This window comes from Mytilus galloprovincialis, chromosome 2 (assembly GCF_965363235.1).
Source record: "Mytilus galloprovincialis chromosome 2, xbMytGall1.hap1.1, whole genome shotgun sequence".
Taxonomy (NCBI): domain Eukaryota; kingdom Metazoa; phylum Mollusca; class Bivalvia; order Mytilida; family Mytilidae; genus Mytilus; species Mytilus galloprovincialis.
In genome coordinates, this window is record NC_134839.1 from 86,802,031 (window position 1) to 86,816,630 (window position 14,600).

The 14,600-nt window shown below is 30.4% G+C and overlaps 1 protein-coding gene across 18 annotated transcripts in view; it reads right to left on the bottom strand.

The window, feature by feature from the left end:
- LOC143064717 (voltage-dependent calcium channel type A subunit alpha-1-like) overlaps positions 1 to 14,600 on the bottom strand; it is a 206,669-nt gene that overhangs the window by 91,449 nt on the left and 100,620 nt on the right. For 17 of the 18 annotated variants that reach the window (XM_076237765.1, XM_076237760.1, XM_076237759.1 and 14 more), the window contains 5 exons: positions 11,317 to 11,420; positions 10,514 to 10,687; positions 9,472 to 9,695; positions 5,712 to 5,815; positions 2,544 to 2,659 (listed from right to left, as the gene is read on the bottom strand). In XM_076237765.1, the coding sequence (XP_076093880.1) occupies positions 2,544 to 2,659; positions 5,712 to 5,815; positions 9,472 to 9,695; positions 10,514 to 10,687; positions 11,317 to 11,420 (722 nt within the window). Of the gene's footprint in view, positions 1 to 2,543; positions 2,660 to 5,711; positions 5,816 to 9,471; positions 9,696 to 10,513; positions 10,688 to 11,316; positions 11,421 to 13,252; positions 13,345 to 14,600 lie in introns of all 18 variants that reach the window. The other variant, XM_076237753.1, reaches the window with a different exon arrangement.

The window sequence follows — 14,600 nt, forward strand, 5'->3', positions numbered from 1 at the left end:
TAACATACAACATTTACTAATACCAGCTGCTCTGATGTACAGCCACCTTTAGTAACATACAACATTGACTAATACCAGCTGCTCTGATGTACAGCCACCTTTAGCAACATACAACCTTGACTAATACCAGCTGCTCTGATGTACAGCCACCTTTAGTAACATACAACATTGACTTATACCAGCTGCTCTGATGTACAGCCTCCTTTAGCAACATACAACATTGACTAATACCAACTGCTCTGATGTACAGCTTTAGTAACATACAACCTTGACTAATACCAGCTGCTCTGATGTACAGCCACCTAGGTAACATACAACCTTGACTAATACCATCTGCTCTGATGTACAGCCACCTTTAGTAACATACAACCTTGACTAATACCAGCTGCTCTGATGTACAGCCACCTTTAGTAACATACAACCTTGACTAATACCAGCTGCTCTGATGTACAGCCACCTTTAGTAACATACAACATTGACTAATACCAGCTGCTCTGATGTACAGCCACCTTTAGTAACATACAACCTTGACTAATACCAGCTGCTCTAATGTACATCCACCTTTAGTAACATACAACCTTGACTAATACCAGCTGCTCTGATATACAGCTACCTTTAGCAACATACAACCTTGACTAATACCAACTGCTCTGATGTACAGCCACCTTTAGTAACATACAACCTTGACTAATACCAGCTGCTCTGATGTACAGCCACCTTTAGTAACATACAACATTGACTAATACCAGCTGCTCTGATGTACAGCCACCTTTAGTAACATACAACCTTGACTAATACCAGCTGCTCTGATGTACAGCCACCTAGGTAACATTCAACCTTGACTAATACCAGCTGCTCTGATGTACAGCTACCTTAAGTATCATACAACCTTGACTAATACCAGCTGCTCTGATGTACAGCCACCTTTAGTAACATACAACATTGATTAATACCAGCTGCTCTGATGTACAGCAACCTTTAGTAACATACAACATTGACTAATACCAATCTGAAAAGGACTACCAAAACACCATTTCTAGATGTTACAGTTCTAGATTGATGGTTTCTGAGGCATGTTATAGTTTTAGATGATGGATGCATGGTCATTATAATAACTTTAAGGATGGCTCTTCCTAAAAAGAAATTATTTCTTCATACAAATGAATCTGGATAAAATTTATCATAATAGTCTTGCAACAGGTCTATGATATGGATAATACTATCATTGTGTAGATTTTTCAAACAATTTACACAAAGAAGCACACTGTATGTATTCTGAACTTAGAATTCAAGAAAAAAATAAAAATAAATCATTCATTTCAATACATAATGCACTCATTCAAAGTCAGACATTCTGATACAAATGATTGACAGATAAGAATAATTTTAAAATATATGAACTACATATTTATATAAATACTGTTTACTACAACTAGATCACATACCCTCTTCTAAGGAAGCGTGAAGAAAGATAGAAATTTGTTAATACAATCATCATACCACATAGGTATGTCACATTAACGATACATCATATTAAAAACGAACATTCTTCCAAATACATATACATTTTGAAAGTTCTTTTTTTGATTGGATGAAAGAACTAGAGGCACTGTGTCAGTTGTTGTCATATCATAGCATAGTGCTTGTTGTTATGTTGTTGATGGCAGGTTATTTCTGTCGTAATCCTAACTCTTTTACTTTTAGAGCTCGATATTGTAAAGATATCAATTTATTAATAAAGGCTGTATGTTGACCTCTAGATACATTTAATTGTGTGGTTGTGTTGCTGCCTAATCAATATAAATACCCTATACGGCTATATACCATATTATTCTTTTTATGTCGATGAATATCAATCTGTATGTACTGAACATCTATGTGTTTTCATTCTATCCTAAGTCAGAAAACTTGACATTGACAGACACTAGTTATATCTCTTATTGCTAAACAGTGAGATAGTTCTTTGGGTTTTTTTTTTCTTGCAACTAGGTTTTTGTCTCATTTATCTATACCCCATATCTAATTTTATCTATATATATACAGAAATACGTATCTTCTGTCATTAAATCCAATTTTTATAACTCTCTGAAACAATTCTCTAAGCGGATTACTTTTTTATATAAATTAACAAGACATGTTTACTAAATTTTGAAAACAGCAAGTCAACAGAAGTGCAGTATTCAAGGCCAAGATAAGATCAAAAGTTTAAACTAACAATTTTCAGATCTTAAGTCAGCAGAAGACCTTTGTTTCTTCCCTTATTCAGTTAATTGTCATACTTTTCAAGTGAACTCTCATCCAATGTTTTTATTTCTCTGTAAAGTTTTACCCTTGAGCTTCCAATACATTATATACTGTTAAACCTACAGGGTATATGGAATGCAAAACTGAACAAATGATGCTAATATGGAAACAACCAATTACTGTTAAAACAGGTTTACAAAATATATGGTTTAATCTTACAAAAAGTAAATAAATAAAAATAAGAACAATGAAGCAATTGCAAACTGATTAATGTGATAAACTTTTATATAGAGTTATACCTGCTTTTAATATCCATTCTAAATATCCATCTAATTCTCTTTCTATCTGTTGCTGTCTGCGTAATTTAAAGAAAGCACGGCGGTTTTCAACTCTCTCTCTCTCTTTGGCAAATTCACTGAAATGAAAATGAATTAGACATTATTCTATGATTACCATATCTTTCATGGGTCATCAAAACCAATTACAGAGCATGTTAGTTCTACATACAGCATACATAAGTTTCATGGCTGAGAAGATGCATACCACCAATGAAATAGAGAAACCTTGTACATATCAACAACCACATTTTTCATAAGAAAGCATATTACAATTCAAGAACTTTGCCAATGATTGTTTAAGAAATAAAAGAATACCTTTTTGTTTTGTCTTGTTTTTTACTTTTAGAGAACTTAGTGTTGATGACAGATATTTGATACTATGATTTTTAATTTATATTCTTTTATATATTTATAAGTTTAGTATGGCATTCATTATCACTAAAATAGTTCACATTTTTGTTCAGGGGCCAGCTGAAGCATGCCTCTGGGTGCTGGATTTTCTCACTGTATTGAAGACCCATTAGTGGCCTTTGGCTGTTTTCTGCTATTTAGTCGGGTTGTTGTCTCTTTGACACATTTATGTTCTCAATTTCATAGTATGTCTTTGCTTAACGTATTTACAGCTTGTCTAGACTCAAGTGATCTACAGCTCGACATACTTTAGAGATCTTTGTTTGAAGACAGTACTATAGATGGGTTTTTTTTCTGTGTAATTGGGTTGTTTTATCAGCAAATACCAAGGACCTGCTTTTATTAATGTGAATTAACAGGATTTTTTATTTTGAGTGACTACTGTGTTTTATTTCATATTGTTTCTTTTTGTTTATCATAAGTACCAGTACAATGTACGTTATGAAAAAAATGACACGTAGTAAAAATAACAGTACTATACCACTGTTTAATGAAACATGAAATGAATAATAATCAGTCTTTTCTTATTTCTGATATATTGATGAGGAAATTAATGAAATAAATGACTTTCTATCCATGTTAACCCTTAGCTGTCAAGTTATCTTTTTTTCTTAGCTAAATTAGAATCTAGGTACAAATGTATTTCCTTCTCATTACTTGTGCCCTTAGAAGACAGCAAACTAGTACAATTAATCTGAAATGAGAAACTGTGACGTCAAGTTTTTTTCTAGCAATAAAACAATGTGGTAATTTGATAACAGTCCAATAGAAATATATCACTTGCTACAGCAAACGTCCATATTGATCATGAGAGTAATAGATCAATTTGACTAGTTACTCTTAGGATGGATAGCATTACCATTTTCCAAGTCGACAGATTCTTAATCAAATTTTCATGGGTTTACCAAACACCAAATTGGAACCTGAGATTTTACACAAAATTGAAATAATTTGAAGACAAATGTATTTGTTTTTCAAACAGCCATTTAGTTCCACAGAGTTCAGAGAAATCAATAAGATCTAAAAATAGGAAGTGTTTACATTTGATTGTGAATGACTTCATTGATATTTGTAAAACATGTCCTTAATGTACATTCTCCTGATAATGCCAATTTTCTATCAAGGGAATGTTCAGCTTTTATTTGATGGTGAAAAATCTTAAAAATGAATAACAAATACATAAACAGCAGTTACTTGCATTAAGGCACTTCAATCTAAATATGTTTGACATAAAAATCAAGGTCAGATTGTAATTCTGTAAACTTCAAAATATTATTATCTAGAAAAAATTGAAAATAATTAGAGAGAATTTATGTATACAAATTCATTTATATCCTTCAAAATATTCAAAAGTTCAACCAATCAGGCTTTGAATACTCAAATTTTTTAAACAGAAAAATAAAATAAGCAACTTGCTGCCTTTATCCCTATAGATGCTTATCTTAATGTTTTCCTTTCATTTAAACTTGAGAAATGGAAGACAAGTCATATTCCCAGTTATTTCTTTCACTGAAGCATGAAAGAACTTCAGATTGATTAACTCTTGTGGAAAGATTTGTATTATCCTAGAAAAATCTTAACAGCAAGAAATATGATTGTAGGTCAACTGGTATAAGAGACCTGAACTATTAAACCCCTTCGTGTAGAATGTAAGTCCCTAAAGTCTTTAACAAGTGTATTTGTGTGACAGGCAGGAATCCAGTGAATGATATGTTCAAATTCTAAACAAAAAAGGTAATAGTGGTCCAGTTATGTTTTAAATGACATAGTAAGGTTTCAGAAGAACTGAAGGAGTTTGAAAAAATTAACAGATGCTAACATCACTAAATTACAAAAGGCATCATGTTGACCTTTGACTTTAAAAAAGTACAATAAAACAACCTGGATACCAACTTTATCAATATAATCAAGTTACTGGCCTCAACACAATATCTAAACATATCACACCAGAAAAATCAATGATTCTTTTCTCATTTGTTCTGTTGTAAACATTAATAACATTAGTTTGTTTACATAAAAATCACAGCAGAATTGTGTCTAGTCCCATCTGGATTCAAGTGTGTTGTAGACAAATATTTGCTGTTGTCAGTTAAAAACTGAGTTTAGTTCTGAAGAATGTTGGTTATGAGTGACTTTGCAGTCATTGTGGGTATAACATCACCTATTGTTAAACCACGAGGCCAGCCTTTCCCCCCATTTTTCATAAAGATGCCTATATAAAAGACGTAAAGCTGTATGTGACATATATTTAATTTTGTGCAAACTATCTGTAATTTGACCATTTCAATTTAAATATGTCAATTTTTACAGGTTTATCCCTTCTCCAACAACAGCAACAACAGCAACAAAAAAAAAACCCAACAACAATGAAACTTTGAGTTATGCTTGTCATCTCAAGGAAACTATTGAAAGTGGTTCAATTTGTCAAGTAGATATTGAGACTGTGGAATCTGCACAAAAAAGGGCACTTAACCTTTGCTTGTTAAGATCTACCTACATAGATAAATACTGTTCTTTAAACCAGAAGTCCTTGGCTGAAGTGATCTCAAACTAGATTTGATGGTATGATATGAATGGCCAATCTACAGCCTAATTAGGAAAAGAAGGTCAATCGAAACATCTGTAAGTCATCATTAATACAGGCAAATGCACCACAAATCAATACAATCAACTCAATAGTTTTATAATGTAACATACAATGTATTCAACACTACTTACCCACTTAAAACTCCTAAGACTAAATTGAGCATAAAAAAGGATCCTAATATAATAAGTGGGTAAAAATATATCCAGTTGAACCATGGTCCCATTGCATCATTTGTCTGAAAGTAGATAAATGATAGAGATTAAGCATGTAATAAAAAGTTAATATTTTTAAATTATAAATATGTTTTTTTTATTCTAGAAGGTTTTCAATTTACATTATATGCAATTTAGTGACAGACCAAAATTTTAGGTATACATAATTTAAAGATGAAAATGCACTTTCTATACACATTTGAACTGCATCTATATGTAACCATCTTTGATTGCCATTTGCAAGTATGCCATTTGCAAGTATCTAGTAAATTTACAGGGGTTTATCTGAGTATTTTGGGAAAAGGGACCCTGGCCAGTTTTGGGAATTTTTTAACGCGCTTTTCAATGAAATTGGGAAAAACAACCAATATACCAGATGTTAGTTTTAATGTGTTTTGTTCATTAAATTTTGTTTTGCTGGTGAAAATAAAGTAAGGACTACCTACACCTTCTTTGTTTTTAAATATAACAACATGGCATTAAAGTTTATTTGAGTATCAAAATAATGAGTTCTAACTTCTTAAAGGATTGTTACATTTTTTTTTGTTTTGACATGAAAATTTGCGAACTAAAATATTTTGAGTTCTGTATAAAATATATCCTGTTTCTATTTTCTTTTTTATATATCTTTTGGTTTTCAATTTTAGTGTTGCTATGATAGCTGTCACATGTTTGGTTCTTTTCATTTTTTATTTACTGTATTTTATTGACAAACCCGGAGTTATATACTTGTCCGTTCCCGGATTTGATCTGGTTTTAGTATTTTCCCACACTTCCTGTTTATTTATGGCAGCCATTGTTTGTCAATGTTGTTTGTCATTCAATATGTTTCAACTTGGATTTACACATTACTTGTTGGCGATTTTTGGCATAAAGCTAGCGGTTGAATAAAATAAACATCTGTCATGAATAATAAAGATGAAAATGAATTTTGTGATCACTTGGGAATTTTACTCCCAAAATTGGGAAAAATGTAGGGTTTTTGCCGTTGGGAATGGGTCCGAAAACCGGACCCTGTGGAATGCTAGAAAAATCCATGATTTATGAGCATAGATATGGAGATTTCAACACTCTGAAGTGCTTAAGTACACCCTTAAAGGCAAAACTAAAGGATGTTTAAATCTAAGAATCTAAGAACATGGACATAAAAATCAATTTATCCACAGTTTAATTAATAGAGAATAACATAAGGTTTTTTCAATATCACATCCGTGTTGACCTAAACACCAATACCATCCCAAGAGCTCTGCTTGAGGGATTATATTGGTTGAGGGTTGATACAGTGTATGATATTGAAAAGCCCCTGTCATATACTCTTTATTATATACCCCAAGAAAATATTTTTCACATGATATTATGTAATACTGATCTGGTATTTTGTAAAGCCTTTGCAACCATGACTGATATCGATGACATGACATCATACAAGAAAGGAGTGCGATCAAGTTTTTGCATCCATGAATGCTAAAGATATCATCACGGATGGGTGATACAGCACGATTGTCATTGATCGTATTACACATACAATGAATCTGTTTTTACATCAAAGTATATAATTTATAGCTGTATTCTATCAAAAATCTATATTGTAACTCTATATTTGATGCCAAATAACTATTCAGTTTTTTTAAACCTTTATACATATGAAGAAAAAGCTGCCACAAATCTTCCTTAGAGATGGGAAGATTCAAGTTAGGTATACTGAAAGGCAAATGACTGAAATGGTATTTTGTATTTTGTCATTATGTTGTCTAAAAAGACATTTTTCTACACCATATATAACATGTATAAGATCCAGTGTAAACTTTCATATCAGTTTTGTTTTCTTTGTTTTTCCCTAGTTGATTAGAAAACCATTACACCTAATGCACGGAAAAATCTGCATGCAAAATCTAATATCATACTTAATTTGATATTCAAATATAAGCTACTTAATTTTATAATTTAAATTATCGAACAGACACGATGAATCTTATATGTCAGAGAGATTCTGCATTATTCATCCCAGAAAAGTCAATGAGTTTCTATATTAATTAAACAAGACAGAAATTTCATAACATCCATAAAAGATGAATATTAAAATTCCCAAAACATTCCATAGTGGTAAGCAATAAAAAATGCTGATCAGCATCGACCCTAATTTGACATGACAAAAATTTAGCATTATGATTACACATAAAGAATTTTGCTTCTTTATAAATCAATATTTGTATTAAGATATATTCTACCCCTTATAACCTCGAGGGAAATCTTGATAATATTACTGATTTTTTTTTATGGTTGATCAATGATACTGTATCGTCATGAGATTAACAAAGACATGGCATTTGAATGTATATAATAAGTTGTAATGGTGTACTGAAATTGTCTGGAGCAATTACAAACTCGTATTGATGAAAATCAATCAAAATAAAATATCGTGAGCAATATGAAAAAATCTATTTTTCACAGTATAAGTGCAGGACTCCTGTAGACTTCCTGTTCATTTATATACTAGAAATGTAGTGTTCTCAACACAAGAAATAACTTTGCAACTTTCTTTAAATTTCAACAATTACTTATATACAATGTATCAAACTGTATATATTCAAACATGTCTGGAACCTCACTTTTGTATTACTGACAAATTATCAAGGGATTTTGTAACCATAAATTACTTTAAAACCTCTTTTACATGTATCATGTGTATATGCACAAAAAAAGGATGGTGAGTATGACTTTCCTTGTAAAAACCTAATAAAAAAGGAATATCACACATTTTATTTAAATGAGTCACAGGCCTTTTTGTTTTTGATTTTCTAGATATGATATTTATAGAATTCATAAAGGAGAATGTATGATCTGGTTCTCATTTGGCCTTGTAAATTTTAAATTGAGAGACAATAAAATATTTTAATTTAATATCTTTTCCTGACTGCATTATCAATGAATGACAAATATTTTAAACTAAAACAGCAATGTTTTATATAAAAGTAATTAATTTAACACTAAATAAAATTGGTATGAAAACATATCTTATCAGTACAATACAATCCAGCATTGATCCTTTAATTAACTTATTCTGACAAGCTATATATTTAACTTATATTGTCTCCATTGGTACCAACATAGATGATGTTTTTGATCAATTGAAACATTACTAAAATATGTAAAGCTTTTCAGTTATGAGCACTTATAGTCCTGCATTCTGTAGATACTTATATTTTGTCACTGCACAAGGGCATGCTTTTTAAGACTGTTTATGTTGCATTATCATATTTTACACTAAATCTAATGGATGTGTATTAATTGATATTTAAGTCTAGGAAAATTTGGTTTATTTCTATTGTTAAAAGATAAATTGGCTTTGAACCAGCTGTCAGTAAGTGTGAGTACTCTAAGAATGGTATCTTATGTATATGATGGTCCTGTTTTGTTGGTTTTGGGCTGATTTGATGAAGTAAGCCCTTTACAACTGATTTTTATGGTTTGTTCTTATGTTGTGTTATTACACCACTGTCTAAGTTAGGGTAAGGTTAAGTGTTCACAAACCATCAAACCTTATGAACCAAGATATATGTGTCTGTACAAAGTCCAGAGCCTGTAAATCAGTGGTTTTCCTTGAATGCTTTCTGTCATATTTGTGTTTCCCTTTTTTTCAGTGTACATTTTGATAAAAATCCTGAATAAATCTACTTACATAATATAATACATTAGTCCAGCCTTCCATTGTAACACACTGAAACACTGTTAACATAGCATAACCAATGTCATCAAAGCTAGTAATTCCATAATTTGGTCCTACCCACACCCCTCGACACTCAGAAATGTTTTCTTGACATGTAAATCCACCTAAATCATATGCTGAACCTATTTTGTCATTACAAGGCCTTATATCTTCTTCATCACCTAAATCTATATTATCTGAAAAAATACAACAACAATATGAAACCCAAAACCACTTCAACTTTTGAAATAATAATAACAACACATTATATGTTTGTTTGTGTGGGTTTTTTTGGTTTTTTTTTTTATCTTATGTCACAGCTGATTTTAAGACTGCATCAAAAATGAAAATTGTTTTTTTTTTTCTACAATAAACATGTAATGCTAAACAGTAAGAGAAAATAATGATAAGCTCATAAAATTGTGTGTTGTTAGGGTGACATGTCTTCCCTCAGACTGTTACCCTGTAAACTGTTACCCTGTAAACTAGTACAGGTAAAATGTATGTTAAACTCTGACTCAACATGTCGGAACAGTACAAAGCATGGTCATATTTATATGACATTGACATGTTTTGTCCTGAAAATAAGCATGTAATATTTGCCACTGGTCAATAAAATACCAAGTTTTAGAGATCTCATCAGAGAAAGTTGTTGGAGGAAAGTTTGTGAAAAAAAACCTATTGCATGTTACTTTTCATATTTGACCTTACTTTTTGCAGAGACATTATTGGTTTTTCAAATATTTTTGCAAACAACCTTGAAGTTAATCTTATCATGAATGAAGCTTAAATATATCTGGTAACTTGGGAATTCTTTATTAGATACATGTAAATAAACAATGGTTTGACGGTAATTTGTGTCATCATTTACAGCAAAATAACTACTTATAATTCAACAAAGTTGAAAGAGGGAGATGTACAGAATTTTATTCTCTAAAGTGAGATATTTAACCAAATTAATAAAAAATTGTAACGAAAAGACATCTATGAGAAGTGTTGAATAAATACTACCTACCTTCACTATTTACATCATATTTGACATTTAATTTAAAACAGGCACGATGGAAAGCGCCGGAGTAAAATTCTAATCCTACTATAGCAAACATAACAATAGCAAAGAGCACCAGTAGACAAACTTGTAACAAGGGGGCCATAGCCCGGATTATAGACTTCAATACAACCTGAAGACCTGAAAAATACATAACATTATTTAAATATCTCATATGTTTAAACAAGGACTGCAGACATGTTGCACATTTACATTTGTAAAGTCTATTTCTTAAGATATTTTCTGAATCATTTTTTGTAAAAAATAAAGTGCTTCTGCTTCTTTGTTCATTATCAATGTAGGTAACGCTTAAACCCCATATTTCTAAGTTTTAAATTGATGGTCTATTATGAGAATAATATGTATCTATTTTCATTCATATTTACTGAATTCCATGGGAGACTGTCTAACATATCAGTGTAGTTCTCTACTCTTCATAGTATTTAACAATCAACTTCAGATAACAAAAAATTAAAATTTAAAAATAACTTTACACTACATCTGATAAGCAGACTGACCTGCCAACTTCCCATTTTGTGTAGATTTGCCATGAGATGTGTTGACTATTAACTATTATATACTCTAAATACCTTTAAACATGCATTCAAATTCAAAGCCATAAAATGATATTCCAACACATATATGTCCAATCATAAGTATAGTATATTCATCTTAAAACACCAGTGACAGGTATAAGAAATGCAATATTGGGTCTTTTAAAATGTTTTTACAAAAAGGTACATGCTCATAAAATATACGTTCATACATACTTGGAATTCCCGAGACTAACTTTAAGGGCCGTAACACCCTTACGGCCCGTAATGTCCTCAGATCTATTGAACTATTTGATGTGGTGGGGTATATGGTAATAAACCTAGAAAAAAAGAAAATTCCCTACACCATAACTCCTTCACCTAGGAGGGGGATAATCAGGAAAGCTATACTATCATCTTTGGGGGAATTTTCAGCCTCATAAGTAAACTTTCTCTTCATGTTTTGTAAATTGTAATACCATGAATAAAAAAAAAACATATCAATATGACTGCAATTGCTGTTGTAAGTTTGAACAGAAAGTTTGAAAAATAAGGCTGAAAATGTACATTCTATGAAGCATACAATATATATTAAATAAAAAAATATTCATGCATGGCTCAAACGATATCTTTGTATATTTGGACAAAATATACACCTTTTACTTAAAATATACAATCTATTCTATATATAACTTTTCTTCTTATTGGAAAACCCTGTTACAGTTAGGGATACCTTATTATTTTTGTGCAATTTTTCAACAACCCCTGAAAGTCAGAGGTTCATAACTTTATTTAGATACCAAAAAAAATAAATAAACAGAAGCCAAACTTTGTCCTCCTAAAAAAGTTATGATTTTTTTTTCATTTATTAACTATTTCTTATCAAATGACTTTAATCTGCAACAAAAACTGTTTAAAACATCCAAAATTTATAGATATTTCCTAAAAATTTGATAAAAATTAAAAGATTGGTAAAATAAAATATATTGACTCTTGATTAATTGTTCATTTTCCATGTTTTCAATAGAAAAATTTAAGTCCTTGTTGTCAAAAGATAAGCAGTTGATGAAAAAATTCAAACAAGAAAATCCCAATTGTTTTCAATTATTGAAGGAATTTAGTGCTTTTCACATTTATTTAGACTAATATCTAAGCCATTTTAATTTTTGACCCTATTCCCCTACTTTACATACATACATGTACAATGTGCCCATGTTCTATATTTGTACTTTTAGCTTGTTTATACTAATTTAACATTTATTTACAAATAGTATTGATCTGTCACATTTTAAACAATCAATACACATCCAATATTTTTATCTCAAAATTATGCAATGCCTATTCAACTGACAATGGCTATCAATAATTCACAAAATATTGTGCAGCCTATCCTCAGAGTGACAACTCATCTACAGAACACAAAATATTGTGCAGCCAATCCTCAGAGTGACAGACTCATCTACAGAAATTGCATAATATTGTAAAATTTTCATGGCAACCATTACTTTTTGTTTTTTAATACTTTAATTCAATGAAATTTACTTGTCAATACTTAAACTTTGATATTCAGATAATGAAGAAACAGTATTTCCCTAATGGACAAAAAATAAACAATCATTTTAATCATTAATTTTGAAGCAATGACAGATATGAATTAGATGCTTGAGGATAGAAAGTTTACAGTTGGTACATGGAAATACCCAGATTAAAATTTAATCAGCATCTTTATTTAATTTTTTTTTTAAATGCATTAATAACCTTAAACATCAATTTTCAATTACCTTTTAATCAAAGCTATTTTCCCCCTTAAAACTGAGAATTTAAAAAAAAAATTTCTCTTGAGCAGGTGAAGTCTAGAATTTACAATTTATGTAATGTTAACAGATTATGAAAGGACAAGTTCATTATCAAATGTATAATGCCATCTGAAAAGACTCAGTTAACAGACTTTGTTCATTTACAAAGACATTGCTGTTCAAAATAAAATTTGAGCACATTGTACATGTCTGTTGATTTATACATATTATTCCAAACTAAAGCATATGAAGGGTCTCATCTATACAGAAGTATGCTGTGTTCTAAGTAAATGGATAAAACCTTATAAAGCCAGGGTATTCACTACAGAACAAAAAATAAGTTCGAGGTGGGAGGTTCATGGATAACCAGGACTTACTCTCAATTCCTGTAACAAGTTTCAATGGACGTAAAACTCTCAATGATCTAACAGCTGGTTGGTCAAACGATGGGAAAACATACTCTATCAGCCTGTGTGGTATAATTGTCAATTTCAGTATGATCGGTGCCGTTCAATTCAAAACAAAATTATTTACCTAATTTATGGACACGGATGAAAATCTAATATTTATCCAAAAACATAACTGAAATTCTACCATATTTATATTTTGGATTTTTTTCTCATTTTTTGTTTTTGTTTTTAAGTGCTTCAAACTTCTTCATCTTAAGTAAAATTACAAAGACTTCCAAAACAGCTGTGCACTGAGATCTTGTCATAAATATTAAGACATGAGCCAAGGCCTTACAAAATGAAATATTCAACAAGATGCATTCAACAAAGATTTTAGTCTGAGTAACATATATTTGCCGGTCTACACTTGGCAAATGTTTATTGTTGCCAAAACTAGGATTAAAATATTATTTCAGGTCAAAAATATCACTTTACATTACGTTTATTACACCACCAGTGAGATATCTAGACTTATGAGTCTCCTTTATCTAATTATTTTCATATATCAATAAAGTTTTGACATGATTTTGAAACCCTTAAAAAATTAGACTATTTTTGACTCATAGCCATCATTTATATATAGATTCTAACAATTTATTCAGTAATACTTGGTACAACATTTCTCTGTAAACAGTTTCAAATTCAAACATGTAGCATCCTTAAGTTCATATATTTAAAATCTAATGTTCATGAATGAAAAATGTCATATTAAATGACATGCATGAGATATGATTGTAATCTGTTTCTTAAATGATGTTTAAACAAGAATTGGACTTTTTCAGTTTCCACATTTTTTTTCTTTCTTTCTGTACAATGCCATCAAGTATGGTTTGTTTTGTTGTGATATATGCACATGTATCACAATAGCTTACAATTAGAGAACAGCTCTCATCATGCCTCCTTTATCAATTATCTATATTTATATAACAAATGTTTCACAACAATATTAATAGTTGGATAAAAAATAATCTACATTTATCTAAACAACATTATAAAACAACTGAAGATTATCAAATATATAAAATGTATATATTTATATTGTATGTGCTCTTAATATTATGTATGTTGAAACATATAGGGAAACTATGATAAATGAACTTTGTAATATTTGGATTTAATTGACATTTGAACATTGTTGTGGGATGATATATAGATATAAATGTATGTTCATGCTGTTATTGTTATCATCATATAGTATTCATATACTTTGTTAAACATCTTTTGGGGAAATAGGAATTCTTGACTACATTTTGGACATGTGTATTTGTACATACAA